The 19140-nt window shown below is 47.2% G+C and overlaps 1 protein-coding gene across 1 annotated transcript in view; it reads right to left on the minus strand.

Annotated features, from left to right (window-relative positions):
* LOC147678856 (uncharacterized) overlaps positions 1–15255 on the minus strand; it is a 28335-nt gene extending 13080 nt beyond the window's left edge. Inside the window, exons 1-2 of the mRNA XM_086946286.1 lie at positions 15128–15255; positions 9259–10348 (exon numbers count right to left, since the gene is read on the minus strand). Coding sequence (XP_086802412.1) covers positions 9259–10333 — 1075 coding nt within the window. The 5' untranslated portion in view covers positions 10334–10348; positions 15128–15255. The remainder of the gene's footprint in view (positions 1–9258; positions 10349–15127) is intronic.
* Between the last annotated feature and the right edge of the window lie 3885 nt (positions 15256–19140).

Here is a 19140-nt window from a genome sequence, read left to right on the forward strand (position 1 = left end):
TCACCAATTATTCTAGAGCTGGAGCTCCCTGCGGAAGCACATGCCACTAGACTCTGGCAGCTTCGCCCAGAGAACTTGTTACATAGATTGTGTGTTTAGGGATGAGATCCAGCAGGCCAGTAGAAACTATTTTAGTGAGAATAAGGGCACTGTGAGCTCTGTTTCTACCCTGTTGGAAGAGTATGAAGTGGTATTTCGAGTGGAGCATCTCAGCAAGAGCTGTGGTATCATCAAGTCCCTTAGAGGTGAGTTATGCGAGTCTGAAAACACTATTAACCCCTTCAATGACGAGCTCAGCTCGTCATGCAGCACAGTGCTTGTGCGCTGATGACGAGCTCAGCTCGTCATGACCACACCCGTTTCTATTGACCTTCAGCACACCAGAACAACAACTCAAGCAGGCAAGTTGTTAAGTCACTAGAGGAGGTATATGATAAGGATGGGCGAGCGCATGTCTTAGAACCTCCTCAGCTCAAAATCCAGGAAAATAAAGAAGCAGCTAACAGGGAGATGCATTTCTATGGCAAATATCAGTCGTCCCGGAGCTATGAGGAGGGAAAGCACACCAGGGATACACTCATCGACGATTTGAACAGATTGGACGGCAAATCATTTTATAGAAATTTGGTGGGGGGGATGGGCAGATTATCAATGGCTCGAAAGATCCTAAAAGGTTTCACAGCTTTCTTTAAACAACTGCATTGCTCCTGCACTGTGGATAACCCTCCTGATACACATGAGTTCCTGGGCGATGCCTGGTTGGCATGGTTATCTGCTTCTCAGAAGGAGCGACTTTGTTAACCGATCACAGTAGAGGAGATTAAGGAAGTTATTATTCAAGTGAAGAATAGCAGTGGCCCGGGAGCGAGGGTCTCCTGGCTGAGTTTTATAAAACGTATGCTGAAGATCTGGCCTTGATCCTACTCTGTTTTATGAGGAAACCTTGAAGTTGAGCCGCCTCCCGTTATCTAAGATGGAAGCAATCATTATTGTGCTGCTAAAACTAGGCAAATCCCCAGCTCAAGGTCGTTCCTCTCAATCCTTGTCCCTCATCAATGTGGACAGCTAAACTGTCAATAAACCGCTTGCCCGTTGGCTTTTACCGTTGATGTCTGTTGTGGTCTAGCTGGAGCCTCAGGGTTTATAGCTAGCTGCTATATGGCGGACAATTTGTGCTCCTTTTTACCATCACACTGTAGTTGAACCCCCAACGTGATGTAGGTGCAGCTTTTTTAGATGCTACGAAAGGATTTGATTTCATTGAATGGTGCTTCATATTCACGGTCCTTGAACGGATAGGTGAGGTAAGGCCTATATGCAGTGGGTTAGGCTCCTTCATATTACACAGCAGGCTTGGGTGCAGGTGAATGACTCGTTGTAGACCCGTTCCCTATTAAGCCAGGTACGAAGCAGGGGTGCCCTTTGTCACCCCTCCTCTTTGCCATTATGATAAAGCTTCTGGTCTGTCTTTTGTGGTACAACCATCATCATGAGGGTATAAGATTTGGCAGCTGGAACGTCTTTTTATCTATGCATGCAGACAACGTCCTTTTATCAATGTATGAGGACAACGTCCTTCTCCTTGTTAAGAATCCTGCTGACAATTTGCATCCAATCGTCTGAGACATAATCGCTTATGGGCGGTGTTCTGGACTCCAAATGAATAGGAATAAACAAATGTTAGTCCCCTCACACGTGCCGCCACCAGACCAGAGCTTGACTTCCAACTCTGCAGGACGACAGAGTTGATACAATACCGAGGCATTATGTATCACAGGGATGTAGACACTATAATAAGGGTGAACTATAGTACATGCATCTCCTGACTTACTGATTCGAAACAGCAGTGGATTAAACTGCCCTTGTCGGCTGCTGGTAGAATTGCCTTAATGAAAATGTGCAGCCGAAGCGATGGTACTTATTTCAGAATATCTCTATACCTCTTTACAGGGCATTCTTTTCCCAATTATGCTCCCCTATGATCACTTTAGCATTTGCTGAAAACAACCGACAATTAGCTGGGCTTAAATAACAGAAGCCCATGACAGGGGTGAGATTGGGACACCGAATTTTGAGTTGAACTATTTAGTTGCTCAAGCTGTTTGCCCATCATTGGATTCACAATATCAGGTGGGTGCCTCATGTAGTTCTGAACCAGCCCCTATTCAGGGACATCTTTACTGTCAATCGGGCTGGGCGCTGATGCGGCTGGCGGAACTCAGTGGGGGTTCCCATCGGTTTGCAGCACAGGCTGATATTGCTCATTATCTGTATCCCCATACTGATTCTCACTCAGCGCTTCTTCCCATGTTGCGGTGCAAACAGTTTAAAAACATGGAAGACTTGTTCCCAAATTGTGCTTTCCTCCCTTTGGAGGTCTTTGTTAACTCTGCGTCATCTCCATTGGTAGATATGCTTAGCTATTACAACCTTAACATGTCTTAAAACAGCTGCCCCCCCCCCCCACTTTCTGGATGCCCTGGGGGATTGGGAGACTGTCTTTCCTATTGATGAATCCCTTATTTAAGCCAATTGTCACCCACATGTACACTATGCTCTCTCGGGCTACCTCAGAACCGGAATTGCATGGCTGTATGCAATGGTTTGCAGATCTGGTTCATGATATTACTGATAAACAATGGACCTTTTGCTGTGCTCTCACAAAATATATTTCTGCAAATGAGAAATATTGATTGATTCATTCTAAATACTTACATAGGGCATTTTATACTCCAGCTGCCATGTTGAAACATGGCATATCGTCTGACCCTACATGTCGTAGATGCACTGCCCCTGCCACAGACTTTCTTCATCTTGCGTGGTTGTAGCCCCAAATTGCGGCCTTTTAATCTCAAGTAACAGGGACCCTTGTCATCATGGCAGAAGTGCGACCCTCATTACTCCTCTGTTGCTCATACTAGGGAGTGAGATGGATGTCCAAAGCACTATAGGAAGCTGTTGGCCAAGGTACCCCTTTTAGGTTGGAGACCGGTTGCATTGACAAGGGGGGGTGCAGGCTTCCAAGATTTCAAGTGTTGGTGGAAGGACAAGATTATGTGTGTCGAATTGGCTGAGTCAAAAGCGAAGTTGCTTCTGCCCAACTCTAGGCCGAGAGATTTTTGGGGACCTCTCCAAGATATGTTGGAAACCTTAATGTGTCTGAGTCATCGGTATACCTCTATATATTATGTGATGGTTGCAGAGAGGAGATGGAAACATGCTACCATGTAGACTTGGTGCAATATAGATCTGCCTTAAGGGGGAAAATGAATTTTGGGGGGGGGGGAAGGGGAGGCGTGTTGGATCATGACTATTTAATGAAGTCACATTATCTTACTTCAGTGTGGGGCTTTTGCATGAAGTAATAGGTTTGATTACTGTTGGATTTGATTCTAGTTTCGTTTATTTCAATTAAATTAATAAAACAAAAGGAGGAAACTGCAACTTCGAGAATGCAACTTTGCTGTTGACAAAAGAAAACGAAAAAATAACAATGACTGGGAAAGGGAAAAAGCCAACTATTTAGATCCCTAAAGACTTTCATTGACCTTCAAGGTCAACAATACTCCATCCAAAAGGACATTTAAACCCCGGTTTCCTAAATAAACTCCTACAAAGCAGCCTTTTTGCCTGAAGTCAATCTCTTCAAACCATTCAAGGGACTCAATTTCATTGTGTCCATCTCAACAGCTTCCCTGTTTATAAATTCTCTCCGGTATCAACACCAAACAATCCTGATCTGGGTCTTAGTTCAACAACATAATAGATCAATCTCCTGTCAGCACCAGCTGTGAGGTAATTCCTGATACACTAAAGAACTGGGATGAAAGCGAAATTTGCCAAGATGAGTGGATGACGTCCAAGTTAACATTAAAACCCCCTCTGTGTGAAATGTATACTTTGCTTTCAGTCCTGCTTAAGATGCAATCTTAGATATCTGATAACTATCTCATGGTAAGCCCGTAAACAACTAAATGTATCCCTTTTTCAACCAATGGTTCAAGTCCTTTACTCCAGACTGAAATAGCACCCAAATATCACGACTTTACCCTGTCACCTTCTCTTAACTTGTTATTACCCTTGACACAAACCTTTCCATGATGATCCACCACATCAACAAGCTCTCTATATCAGTAGGTCTTTGCCTGCACGCCCTAAAGAGGAAACCACTCTTGTTCCCCCCTCCCATTTTCAAAAACAGCAGCCCATGCTCGCCTTCCCTCTAGTTTAGAATATGGCAAAGGAGTACTAGTGAGCAGCTCTCAAATTGCTGCCATGCTATACGGAGAACTGAATGCAATGCTGAGACTAGACTTGTGCATCTACCAGGAAATACAACCACGTCACACCGATCCATGCCAAAATACAGCGGCTTCCTATCAAGGCCAGAATAGGGTTCTAACTGGGCTGAGATTTCCTCCTTTGAAACTGCCCACACCCAACATCGACCCTTCTCAGGTGCAGCCTGGCTTTTGAGGTGGATTTAAGAATGAAACCCACCCTGGTGTCCTTCCACAAACAGTGAGAACGCATCTATTGAGACTATATTTGTTGGACTTAGGGAAAACAAACTGCCATCTGATCCTGCTTCCCCTTCCGTTTGCCCTACCTGCTCATCCGTTCTCGTACTGCTGATTATGACTTTTCCTTTAGTTGATGCTTAAATGTGATGTCATGTTACAACTGTATTATTTTAAGTTTGTATTCACTACACTATAGACCTTTCACCATTGTGGATATGTGTAATGCAGGGCACTCTCATACCATTCAGATCTCAGCGCCATTGAACAAATAAGAAAAAACATATATTTATTAAAGTGTGCACCTAAGTCTGAGAGTAACCAGTAAAACCTTAGGATATTGTAAACGATATGTCCCCGGATATTTTATTTGTAATTCCTCCACTGTATTTCGTAAGGAGCGTTGTAAACAGAATGCCAAGCCCAGATGTCGTGTCTCCTCAGTCCGTATAGCGTCTGATCGGAATTACAAATAAAATAAATAAATATCCGGGGACATATCGTTTACAGTATCCTAAGGTTTTACTGGTTACTCTCAGACTTAGGTGCACAGTTTGGAATTGGTGCACCTTTACTAAATATTTATTCATGCTTGGATTAATACTGACCTGATTGTACGATCAATATACTTTCTTTTAGCCTACTCCCCAGCCTAGTCAGATGTCCATCCTGGAGGATCGCAATATTTCAGAGACCTTCAGTTGCTCGGACATTATTATTTTTCATTAAAGAATGCGAAATCGAACCCGATTTTCTGGTCTTCAATATAGGACTGCATACACCGCATAATAAGCTTACCGCTTGTTTCTTTGCCCTGAAGAAGTACTTTCCAGGACGAAATGCGTCGGCTGTTCGTTTTTCTACTGTTGACAAATAAATCAATCAATCCAATCACATCTCTGGACGTCAATATTTGTGCTTGTACAATTATTGTGTTTGCACTTTTTAATTTATGGTGCACCTGTGCTTTTTTCATTATATGCTTAAGTCCGGTATAGGACTGTCATTGTGATGGCGGGTGCTTGTTCGGTGTGCACACAATCCCCTTTTCAATCTTACAAATTGAAAGGGTTAATTATAATAGAGGTAATTCTTGATCAGGTGCAGTTTCATGAAGTTTCCGCCATCTACCATGTTTTAGAACTTGAAAGGAGGTACTTTACAATTCATTGAGATTGCAGTACTATCTGAGTTCTGTCATTCCAGGAACAATTGCAGTATGTCACAGGATTGCCTAGATATTCTCGAGCTCCACAGGCCCCACAGAACTGGCCCTCCGCCATGTTAGAAGTGGTTCAAAACTCTGTGGCTCCCAAACAATATGTACTAGATGTCTCCTCCATGCTGTAACTTGTGATTGGCTCTGCTGACCTCTCTCTCAATTCACAGTGAACACTTGATGCTTATACAAGAGATTATCTTTGGTTTGGCTCTGATATACTAGCAGCAAGAAATTCACATGAGGACAAGAAGAGGGTATCGGGGACATCAACAACCGCAGTGCTCCACCTACCTACAATACTTCGAGGATCCAGCACAACGGCAGCACATCCTGCTCCCTCAGCCCCTTTTGTGGCCTCAGTGCACCATGCGGTTTGATATCCATATTCGATACAAGGAATTTACACTTTAAGAAAGAAATTCAAAACCTCTCAACTTTGCTGCAGTGATACCACCTTCCAGTCTGGATCTGCCAGAATGTGCTTCAATGTGCAGTGATTGCAGTATCGTCACTCCTGCTTGAAATGAAAGTCATGTCATTTGTATCTGGTTTTCATTAGCACTATGGTGGGTTATGTTTCTATAGCGCCCAACACTATCAAGCTTTCACTTTAAAGTGCTGTAGGGAGATCATGACTGAGTTAGGAATGACAAGAGAAAGGGGAAATTAAGGAAGGGAAGTCATATTAATCAAGAGTTTAGTTCAAAGCACTGAGAGGGAACAACCGTTGGCCCTTTAACATGTATATGACATACATCACTGTCCCACATAGGGATAGTAAGCATTATATGCATTTTGCAATAAAATGCAATACAACTGTCTTGTCTTTCAGCACTTGAACAAATGTATAGTATTTTAACAAGACAATAGCAATGCTTTCCACTAGGAATGGTAATAAAAACCTCTTTTGGGGGGAGGAGCCAAGATGGCGACCGGAGCGGACCTGTAGACTCCCGGCTCCGCGAGTCTTTTTCCGCCTCGCTAAAATCCTGCATTTAAATCCTGGCATACTTGATGGTGGACGGTGTGCGAAACGGTGCTAATCTCGGCGGTGCTTTCCCGGACCCGCGATTCGCCCGGCAGCCGAAGATATTCGCCTCCTGACCCTGGACCCCACGGACGAGGACCCCTCCTGCCGTGCCCCGGGGACTAGCTGCCGGCTGGAGCGCTCTGCCGGCGCTGGCTGTGGCGGAACCAGAGTGACCCCTGAGCGGCGCTTCTCGAGCTCGGTCGCCTGAGACGGAGTGAGGCAGGCGGCGAGAGGACTGGGCTTGCGGAGCTGTTGGACTCCGGCGCGGCGGAGCCCTTGTTAGAGACGGCGAGTACGGGAGGAGACTGTCCGGCCATCTTGGGTCGCGCATTGCCCGCGGACCCCGTGCCTCGCCGCCTGCGGACGCAGAGGGTCGCCTACATCGAGCGGAGTGATTTGTGGACACGGTGCACGGCTCCCGGATAGCAGCTACGAGGGGAGGGCGCCAGTGCTCTCCTTTTGTCGGCGACTGCTGGTTCCATCTGTACATGATGGCGGAGTGCGCCGCCAGGCTTTGTGGTGAGGTGCGCTCGCCCATGCCAGCTACCGGTGCCGCCCTGACGGTAGGAGTACCGGCGACTCGAGAGACCCCCCGGAGAACTAAGACCTGGGGGCAACAGCTTGAACCCTCGCTTGCAACCGTCTTGTCAGCCCTGCACGATCTCCGCTTGGACGTCCGACGCGGCCGCCTGGAATTGGGGGACCGGCTGGACCAATTGGTGTCTGGGTCGGGACGGTGCACTACTGGACTGGAACCTCCAGGTTGCCGCCTGTCGCTGCCTGCACCGTGTCGGGAATCTGCGCTTTCCCTCGCCTGTGGTTTAGCAGAGTTCGCTGTGTCTCCCGCTGCTGCTCGAGACCCTTGGATTGAAGATTCTACATGGGACACTTTGTTTCCCCTCCCGACGCAGTGTGCAACATTGTGGCTGGATTCCCTGTCGTATGTGCCTCGAGACCTGCCTGGGCCGTTGCAGCCGCCTATTCCTATTGCGCTGAGCCTCTTTTCTATCCTGCATGTAACAACGAGTGACTTTGGTGGGATCATGGTACATTTTGTTAAATCCGTGGGACTCCTTGGTGACTCATTGCGGCCATTTTGTGCTTTCTTGTTGATGACCTCCTCCCTCCTGCCATTTTACTCCTTTGCTATGTGGTGGGCGGGCCTCTTTTGGGGGGTGAGTCTGGGGGTGTATCCACGTTCGGGCCAGGGCTAAGCCTAAGTCGATGAGCGGCCATGATGGTTCTTTGTCTCGGTGGGGGCGGGTATTTTTCATGCGCTCTGTTTTTTGGGTTTGTCTGGGGTCGGATCGGGGTTAGGTTCTCCACGTGTTGTCGGCTGCTGGGCTGATGGGACCGGGGTTGGAAGTCGTACATTCCTTTTAAATTCGCACATGTCTCAATGTTTTTCCTGAACTGCTTTTGCACTAATGACTGGCTCTCAACAGCCGAAGATTGTGTGGGGACTGTGTTTCTGACTGGGGTACCGGGAATGTTTTGATTGGCTCCTCCTCCCGTTTCACTTGTAGTTTTTGGGGGTTGTAGATTAGGAAGGCCTTTTCTCACTCTCAATACTCTGCGGTGACATCTGTATTACTTTTCCTCCTTTTTCCTTTCTTCTTCTTTTGCTTGACCTACATTTCGGGTTCTTTATGGGGCGACAGGCACATTGTCGGGGGGGGTAGGCCGTAGCCTCCGCGTTGGTGCAGGGTGGGGGGGTAGATTTAATTTTTGTTTTTAGTTCTATGGGCCTTTTCTTTTATTTTCTTGTGCCTTCTCAAGCTGTCTTCCTCTCTGGGTCAGTGATAGGGGATGGTTGGGAGTGGGTGGCACTGGAAGTGGCACGAGTGTGGCTCCTGTTGACCGCTTTGTTCCTTTATTGCTTTGCCGCTTTGACAAAGAGCTTCACGTAACTGATTTTATTTTTATTGTCGCCTATTCATGTGGACTCATTGCACGGACTCGGATCTCCTTTCTATTTATCCTTCATTGACTTTTCTTCCATCAAAAACTTTAAAATTTGACCTTACTGCTCCTTCTCCCTGGCGGCATGCCCCTTCCAGTGTAACGGTGACCAATTGCTGTCGTAATATTTGTTGCCGCCGGTAGATCGTAATGTTGACACCTGTGCTCATAAGTTGTGTGGCCGGCCGGATGGTTGTAGGCCCGTATTTGTACTTCTGCAACATGCACAATAAAGGTCTTCAAAAATTTTTTTTAAAAAAAAAAAAAACCTCTTTTGGCATCGCACAGAATTGATGGTAGAGAGGCTGGCACTAAAAAGACTGGAAAATAAGGTCAAAGACACACCCCAAATCCTGTCTCCACATCATCCAGGGTCAACCAAGTTCTGTCTCTAGGGCAGGTGGGGAGGAGGTGCTTGTAAACCTACACTTGTTCTGCATCGCACAAAATCAGAGTGGTCTTTTCTAAAACAGGTGAGAACTGTGCTTTGTATCACAATAAACACTATAGCATTCATTGCTTACCTGCGACTGAGCTTTCAAGCAACCATCCTTCTGCACCGTTCTGGGGATCACTAGGCAATGGATCGTTTTCATCAGGTCTTAACATTATCTGTGTGGTTAAGTCCTGTGGTGTTTTCTTAGTGGTTTCTTCCTGATTTTCAGTTTGGACATATAGTGAAGAGTGCTGATAATCCCTGGGAAACTGATCTTCGCCTTTTTCAGTATTTGCAAGGAGACTTGAAACCTGGGAAGACATATCAGTGCAGTCGTTGCTTTTCTCGGCAGATGTCTCTCCCCCGTCTTCATCCCTAAGCCAGCCCATGGAGCACGGAGTGCTTAAGTCAGATGTGGGATCCTCTACTTCAACCTTCACTATGTCCAAGTTGTCATCCGAATAGCTGGCAGAATGCTCCTCCTCATTGCTGCCCGTCTTAGAGTCCATAATATCATCAAAATCCACAGTTGAAGGTTTCTCTTCTTTAAAACGTATCACCTGCTCCACACGGTTTTCACAATTCCTGGCAGAAAGGTCCTTCAATGTGTTACCATCTGTAATATCCATGATGACTCCGCAATCCTTGATAGATTGCTTCTTGCCTTCTTCAGTTTTCACAATGTGGTTAGAATCCTGCTGGAGGTGGGAAGATGATGACTTCTCAACTTCCATCTTCTGAGGCTCAGTGGAGTTCTTGGATTTTTCATTAGCTGGCTCAACCCAGACTATGGTGTGCCGAGCACCTTCCACTTCAATCTCCATGATAACATCACTCTGTTTGGCAGAAGGTTTAGCCCTTTTGCGATTCCTTACACAATTCTCTAGGTCAATGCAATCCTGGGCTGATGGTTTCTCCTCTTTGATACTCTTCACCTTGTCCACAATGAGTTCACGATCACTGGCAGAAGGGCGCTCCCCTTTGTTGTCCTCCTCAGGGTACATGCTGTCCCCACAATCCATGGTCGAACTTTTCTCCTCTTTAATCCTCTTCACCTTCTTATTAGGGCCTTCACACAGCTGAGCTTTTTTCCTGGGTGAACACTTCTTTCCATCTTTGATCTGTGCACCCCTCTTATTTCCTCTAAATGATGCCTGGTACATCTTCACTGATGTAATCTGTAACAATAGATATATTCAAGGTTACCAATGCTCAATGTGTAGAAATAGAGAGAAGAGAAAGACAGAGATAAAGAGAGAGATGAAAGACAAAACAGAGGCTGCAGGGGATCGAGGAGGAAGAGAATTTAATAATATACGGCATCACATATTCAACCTACTGGTTAGTGTGACCACTGACTTCTCTTTACATTGGACCCAAGTGTTCAGATGCCATGTAGTCGTTAACTGCTCTAGTATGGAAGAAAAACAGCACCACACAAGTACAGTATCTGGGACTGGCTCTGCATGTGTGACCGGTTGCCGTTTTTCTGTTAGGTCTCATCAGTTAACAAAAGCTGTAGAACAGCAGCTGAAGTATGAGCAGGAGACGCCTGGAAAACTCGATGTTTCACTGGCAAAACTAGTAATGTAGAATTTGTTAGGGTCCCTGCCTGTGACAGGGCATCTGCAGAGCTGTATAGTGGTAACTTAAAAACTCCTACACACTTGAAATGAATCGACAAAGCTGCTTGTCGGTACTCCAATTTGAAGCAAAATACACAATGTGCTGACGCACTGTGTTCAGTTTACTATTCACTGAAAAGCATTCCTGAAAACATATCTCACCTAACTCAGTTTTGGCAGTTTCTTCACTTTTATTAACTTCAAAGAAGATAAATCCAGTTCAGGAGTAGGAAATGCATTCCTTATGAAAACATTCTTGTACCGCCATCCATATTGGACATTAAAAGCATAACCAACACGTTTTGTGGCCCTCCCCTGCTTCATGAAGTCTCTTTGTATAGGTTTCTAATTTATCTTGGTATTCTGCCCTATTTATAAAATCCATCACTTCTAAATAGTGCAGGGTTAATATGTGCATTAAGCACATGGAACAAGGTAGGATGAGTGATGTTAATCACATCTTGTTTTATCTGTTTTTATTGGATTTTCAAGTATACTTGTTTCAAGTTACAATTCACACATATCATTACTTACAAGAATAGCTATTACAATGCAGGTCGCTAATTATGATACCACATGTTCATGGTTACATTATATTGCCTGCTACAAAATGACACGAGGTTGGACAGTTCCTTGCTAACATGTGTGCAATAGTCACTGTTGGTGAACATCATCAGATGCTGTAGTATAGAACATGTATCAATTACAAAGCTAAACAGTTTTTCAAAAAAACAAATACAATATTTACAACATGCACATTGCATATGGCTATCAGCGGAGGAAAAAGGGGGCGAGAGGAAAAGAAGAAGCAAGAGGAGATGCCCTCCTGTTCCCCCGCCCACTAATTGCATGCCCTCCTGTTCCCCCACCCACTGCAACATATTATTTGCATGCATTAGCAAGTATGAATAGGTTCCCCTCGCAGTGACCCCACTGCCCCCGACCAACTGCGGCTAACTCGGTGTGACTAGCCTGTGTGCTCTGCAGGAGTACTTCTGTTAAGTTTGGCTTAACTGCCCTCCTCACCCATCTTATCAACTCCATTCATAGTAGGAGCACTTATTTCTGTGCGGAGATCTGCAATCAGGGTGTCCCAGTGTGCGGTTATAGGGTATTTCCTTAGACCCAGATTGTCCTCTCTATGCAAGGCTGTGCTCTCCGCGTGTGTCTAATTTGTGAACGAGTGCAGGCAGCCCATAGCATGCTGGGGACTTGTCCCAGATCGATTAAACTGGACTCAACCTGGCGTTTCTTACCCCTACGGTACCGCCTCATAATGCATACCTCCCACATGAAAGTAATGTATCCACTCTGTGCAATGCGTCAAATGCTCCTACACTACCTTTCCGTAGAGCGCAAGTTGGTGGCAACCCCACAACATATTTTGTTTTTTACAGTGTTTTATATAGCACGAATTTGACCCAAATCGGGTATCAGAGTGCTTTACATAGCACCAGTTGCATTACATGAGGACACATTCATTTTTTTTTTGTTAGGCACGGGGAGATTACGTGATTTGCCCAGAATAACAGAATGTTCAGCGTCATTGCTGAGACTCGAACCCAGTTCCCCAGATTTGAGGCTGACCGCCCTAGCCGTTAGGCCAACTCCTCTCCTATTTGCAATAGATCAGCATTTACCAGATGTCAGGGGGGACAGGCTGCTTCATTGGGCTGATACATGTCTCACTGTCTATGCGCTGATACATGTCTCACTGTCCTTGGGCTGATACAGGTCTCCCTGTCCATGGGCTGATACAGGTCTCCCTGTCCATGGGCTGATACAGGTCTCCCTGTCCATGGGCTGATACAGGTCTCCCTGTCCATGGGCTGATACAGGTCTCCCTGTCCATGGGCTGATACAGGTCTCCCTGTCCATGGGCTGATACAGGTCTCCCTGTCCATGGGCTGATACAGGTCTCCCTGTCCATGGGCTGATACAGGTCTCCCTGTCCATGGGCTGATACAGGTCTCCCTATCCATGGGCTGATACAGGTCTCCCTGTCCACGGGCTGATACAGGTCTCCCTGTCCACGGGCTGATACAGGTCTCCCTGTCCACGGGCTGATACAGGTCTCCCGGTCCATGGGCTGATACATGTCTCACTGTCCATGGGCTGATACATGTCTCACTGTCCATGGGCTGATCCATGTCTCACTGTCCATGGGCTGATAGAGGTCTCACTGCCATGGGCTGATACATGTCTCACTGTCTATGCGCTGATACATGTCTCACTGTCCATGGGCTGATACATGTCTCACTGTCCATGGGCTGATTCAGGTCTCTCTGTCCATGGGCTGATACATGTCTCACTGTCCATGAGCTGATTTAGGTCTCACTGTCCATGGGCTGATACATGTCTCACTGTCCATGGGCTGATACATGTCTCACTGTCCATGGGCTGATACAGGTCTCACTGTCCATGGGCTGATACATGTCTCGCTGTCCATGGGCTGATACAGGTCTCACTGTCCATGGGCTGATACATGTCTCACTGTGCATGAGCTGATACAGGTCTCACTGTCCATGGGCTGATACAGGTCTCACTGTCCATGGGCTGATACAGGTCTCACTGTCCATGGGCTAATACAGGTCTCACTGTCCATGGGCTGATACAGGTCTCACTGTCCATGGGCTGATACAGGTCTCACTGTCCATGGGCTGATACATGTCTCACTGTTCATGAGCTGATACATGTCTCACTGTCCTTGGGCTGATACAGGTCTCACTGTCCATGGGCTGATTCAGGTCTCACTGTCCATGGGCGGACACATGTCTCACTGTCCATGGGCTGACACATGTCTCACTGTCCATGGGCTGACATAGGTCTCACTGTCCATGGGCTGATACAGGTCTCACTGTCCATGGGCTGATACATGCCTCACTGTCCATGAGCTGATACAGGTCTCATTGTCCATGGGCTGATACAGGTCTCACTGCCCATGGGCTGATACAGGTCTCACTGTCCATGGGCTGATTCAGGTCTCACTGTCCATGGGCGGACACATGTCTCACTGTCCATGGGCTGACACATGTCTCACTGTCCATGGGCTGACATAGGTCTCACTGTCCATGGGCTGACACATGTCTCACTGTCCATGGGCTGACACATGTCTCACTGTCCATGGGCTGACACATGTCTCACTGTCCATGGGCTGACACATGTCTCACTGTCCATGGGCTGATACATGTCTCCCTGTCCATGGGCTGACACATGTCTCCCTGTTCATCGGCTGATACAGGTCTCACTGTCCATGGGCTGATACAGGTCTCACTGTCCATGGGCCGACACAGGTCTCACTGTCCATGGGCCGATTCAGGTCTCTCTGTCCATGGGCTGATACAGGTCTCACTGTCCATGGGCTGATACAGGTCTCACTGTCCATGGGCTGATACAGGTCTCACTGTCCATGGGCCGATACAGGTCTCACTGTCCATGGGCTGATACAGGTCTCACTGTCCATGGGCCGACACAGGCCTCACTGTCCATGGGCCGATTCAGGTCTCTCTGTCCATGGGCCGATTCAGGTCTCTCTGTCCATGGGCCGATACAGGTCTCACTGTCCATGGGCCGATACAGGTCTCACTGTCCATGGACTGATACAGGTCTCACTGTCCATGGGCTGATACAGGTCTCACTGTCCATGGGCCGATACAGGTCTCACTGTCCATGGGCTGATACATGTCTCACTGTCCATGGGCTGATGGTCTCACTGTCCATGGGCTGACTCAGGTCTCACTGTCCACGGGCTGATACAGGTCTCACTGTCCACGGGCTGATACAGGTCTCACTGTCCTCGAGTCCTTGAGTCTGCCTCTAGGCCAGGCATGGGGCAGAGGTGTGAATTGGGCCCTCAAAAGCAGCTCTGAAGGTGGCTTGGCTGCCTCCTGCCCCATGGGGGTTTGTGCCTGGTGCGCCCCCTCTCCTCCACGGGGGGTGGGGTTGGTTGCGCCCCCCCTCTCCTCAATGGGAGGTGGGGTTGGTTGCGCCCCCCCTCTCCTCCATGGGGGATTGGGGGTGGTTGCACCCCCCTCTCCTCCATGGGGGGTTGGGCCTAGATGCGCCCCTCGGTTCTTCCATTAACATGAAGTCTTCTGCTCCAGTGGAGTCATTCACAGACGCCCCCCCCCCTTCCCTCCCCCTTCCCTTGTGTATCCACAGCTGATGCGTCACTGATAGCCTTGCTCCCGCCCCAGGGAGCGCTGCGAGGCGTGGTCTGCGGCGCTTTCCTCCACTCTCAGTGAACGGAGAGGCCGTGGAGGCCACGGGTCCGGAGCTCTCCATCCGCCCCTCCCCCCGGCCCCCTTTAGACAGAGTCCTCCGGGCCCCTACCTGAGGAAAGGCGGCCCCCGGGCCAAGGCCTCGAGCTGAGCCGGTCACCCAAAGCGCCTCGAGGCCTCCTCCGCTGCAGCAAGGCGCACATGCCTCAGCGAGGCTCTCTGCGCATGCGCTACCGGACAGTGCCCTCCCATCGCGTGAGGTGCGCAGCTCATCTCTGCGCATGCGCAGTACTCTCCGCGCACTCCTAATTCTATACGCACGCTCGAATCAAGTATGACTTCATTATTGCGCATGCGTTATTGAAGTGTACTACTGTGTGCGCGTGCTCCGTTCATCCTCGTAGAGCTCGCGAGCTGTAGCTATCTGTTCAAGAGCTCTGAAAAAAACATTTAATTTCTGAGCATGCGTAGTGAGGCAGTGACTAATTCAGTTCTGAGCATGCGCAGTAAGGCAATGTTCACTCGTGTCTGAGACGGAACAGGCAGTGTGCGCACGCGCAGTGGAAAACAATGGTGGACCTGACAAGTCTTTTTTATATCCAAATAATGATAGCCATTGCTTGAAATGGAACTATGGAGGTGGAGGTATCAGAGGGCGTGTCTGCTACAATAAGTGCAATGCCCAAGCCTCTCCTTTTTTGTTGCAAGATCCTTTTTGCCTTTAAACCGGAAGTTGGTTTCATGTTACACCAAAGTTACACTAAAACCCATTAAAATAACGGTCTGTCTTTTCTTTACCGTCTCAGTTTCAGGAGCTAAGGAATAGTGTATTTATTAACTTGCTTCTAAGGGCTATCTAATTAAGTCGATAAACTTTGCCATTCTTGCGAGAATAGATGTTGTTTCCAAAAGACACCAGTCTGACGCATCCTTACACAATATGATGCCAGAGTCCCTTAGTATAGGACGAAGCAGCCTTTATCGTTCACTCATCAGTTTGGGTCAGCAACATAAAAGGGGAAACCAGGATCCCTGTGATAGTTACATAGCCGACAGGAGACTGCACCATCTTCTTGCGCCCATACTGGATTAAAATCCGAAATTCTAAGGGCCGTGAGCCTCATGAAAAGAATGTTCCTGCGGGCTTGGGCCCCTAGTCCTTCCCGTAAGTACTGTTGCGCTTCCCACAAAGTATATGATTCGTCCAGTGCCAACGTGATGGTATTATGGCAGAGTGCAGCGCGATCCTTTTTGAACGAAATAGAGTGGACTTGCCGTTTCATGATATTTATCTAAGCCTTTTGCAAGATGTCAGGTAGAGACCAGCTATCAGCTTCAATATTTAGAGTCTCTAGTGCTTTGCTCAACTTGATTTGCCAGGGGGGGTCCTCTTCTTTGAAGATTATTGCCAGATGATATTTCAGAGTGTTATTCGAGGCTTTGAGGACCCTGATGTAATACTTAATTAGGTCCCGCTAAAGGGTCAATTCTGGTCTACAGAGGCCTAATTCCAGCCATAGCCTAGTGTTCCTTGCATACCTAGGTGCTTGTAACACCGACTTGTGGTATTTAATCTGAGCGGCTGCTACTAATTTGTCTAAAGCACCCAGGAATGCCAAGTGGCCATAGTTAATAGCCAGAATTAATTTTGCCTTTAGCACCCTCAGCATGGGATCTGCTGTCGGGCTGGACAGGCGTTGGCTTAAGCGTCTTAATTTTAGGATGACACTGTTGGTTTTGGCAATTAGGTGTTTTGTATGTCTTGCCGGAGTAGTCCTCTCGAATAGCCAAACCCCAAGATATTTATAAGCTGCTGTTGTCCTAATTCGGTGGTCTCCCAGTTTCGAGGTAGCATGTTTTTTGTGGGAATATCTACCAAATATCATTATCTTTGTTTTGCTCTGGTTGACTGTCAAGCAATTTTTCTTGTTGTACGTTCCCAACTCCTTTAAAGCTCTTTGAAGACCGACCCTGGTGTGATCCAACACTACTGCATCATCAGCGACATAAAAAGCACTGGAGGAAGCTTAGGACTCTTCATAAGTGGCTGGGTGTCCTTGTATGAAACGAGTCTAGAGGCACAAATAGAAGTCACAAGAGGGTGCAGGTAGCTGCAAAGTTTTCAGGTAGCTTTTATGTGACATTTCCATTCTTTCAGTGCTCTTGCAAGTGACATTAAATTGCCAAACGTGCAACACTTTGACACATACTACTCCTAGAAAGGGTTAAAAAAAAAGAATTCTAGCTAGCACATCATGAATTTTCAATTCTATTTATGACACCAAGGCGAGCATTATGCTTCTCTTTCTTCGCTTAGCTTAAACAGCAGATAAGGAAAACTTCAAACTACATAACCCAAGAGCCTTAGCGACCCTTCTCTCCACCAATCACATGTAACCAGTCCCATAATATATATGGTCCACAAACGGTAGTCCTTTCTCTTTCTTTGCAAACTAAACTGTGTAAGTCCATAAACTCGAACCACCAACAGAATTCCGCAGGTCCCTGGCTCTTGTCCACCGATCCAACTCCAACGTTCGACCAGGAACTCCGTCGTCATCCACTGAACCGATCTCAGACCTCTCCTAAGCACCTTCAGGTCGCCTTGGAGGGAATCACATTAATTCAAAACAATCAAGTTAAAATATATATTAAATATATCAAAGGTAACCGTCAGTAATCTGTAAAATCATCAACAGTACCTATGGTGGGATAATCTTCACCTCTGTGTCCTTAATAGAATTGAAAATATCGATGCGCCAGCTCAAATTTTTTTATTCTATGTCAGGGAATGGTACAAAGGTACACAGGTAGTTTATTGTGATGATTATTTAAAATCTTACAACATTTTGAACTAAAAGAAACATTTTAAAGTTATATTCCAGCTTAAAATCATATAAAATGACATTAAATATCCTTTACAACAATTAAGTATTTGCTATAGTTACATCTCTGAGTTTCTTTTTAGCTAACAGAAGGAACTTTACAAAGGCGGAGTTTAAAATGATATAATTTGAGATCATACATTTCATCACGGCCTGCCTACATGACCGTGTGCCGCGTGACTTGAGATGAACTTTTAGCAATGTATGGGGGAGTGAGCGTAGCGGGCCGGAAAAGCAGGCGAGGAGGCCGTATGTAGTGGGCAATATTGGACTTTTATTGCGGATGAACAGTAAAGATAGTTCCAACAGTCAGAAAGGGAGGCTCCCGGCGATGGACTCTGGTTCGGTTCTTCTCTGCTTCTCGGCGTCCTCCGATAGTCCAGGGATGGCTCCGATGTCTGGGAGTTTCCAAGGAGGACCGGAAGAGAGGAAAGAAAACAAGGGACCGTTAGTCCTATCAGAAGTCAACGAGGCACAAATGCTCACCGTCACCCGGGTAGTGCAGGAGGGGGCGGAAAGAGACAGTGCGGGAAGGAAGGTACCGGGAGTATGGAAGACAGGTCGGGAAAAAGAGAGGGTGCCGAGGTGGGACGTGAGAGTAACGGACGGGTTCTTTCTGTGAGGTGCTATATACGTATTATACAGTGCAGGGGCGGTGAGTCTATGGAGAGAGAGGGGTTATTTACAGGGACTTTAACACGGACTCCTAATGAGTAGGGAAAAAGAAGGCAAAAGGCACTCACGCGGTCCGCCGTAACTCTCCAGTGAGTTACGGCCGCTCTCCAGCCACCTCCTTGGGACTCCACCACTCTTCTGTCCACACGTCTTCCTCGCACGTCTGCTCTCCTTCTCCGTCTCCAGCCAGAGGGTCCTGCCACGAAACTCCGACGACGGGTTGTACTTGCTCTCCGGTTTTATCCTGTGCTGGCGCTGCCTTTGGGGCGGGACTTCCGGGGTCAGCGGGATATGGTTCCTCCGGACCTGTTCCTCGGGTTGGTCCCTGTGGGAGAGAGAAGGGCGGGGTTTCGTTTGTGATGGCTGGTGTTCCGATTTCATTACAAGACCGGAGGCTGACATTATGCATTTATCCTTTAATAGCAACTCACACAGCCGCACTACATCACAAAGGATAAAGTTCTAGAGTCATAACAAAGGATGTATCTAGGAGATGATCTGCCTCTTTTAAAAGCGGCTCGCCAGCAGATAAGTCACTACTTTCTTTCTCTCTCATATCTTTACT

Source organism: Lissotriton vulgaris, chromosome 12 (genome assembly GCF_964263255.1).
Source record: "Lissotriton vulgaris chromosome 12, aLisVul1.2, whole genome shotgun sequence".
In the NCBI taxonomy this organism is placed as follows: domain Eukaryota; kingdom Metazoa; phylum Chordata; class Amphibia; order Caudata; family Salamandridae; genus Lissotriton; species Lissotriton vulgaris.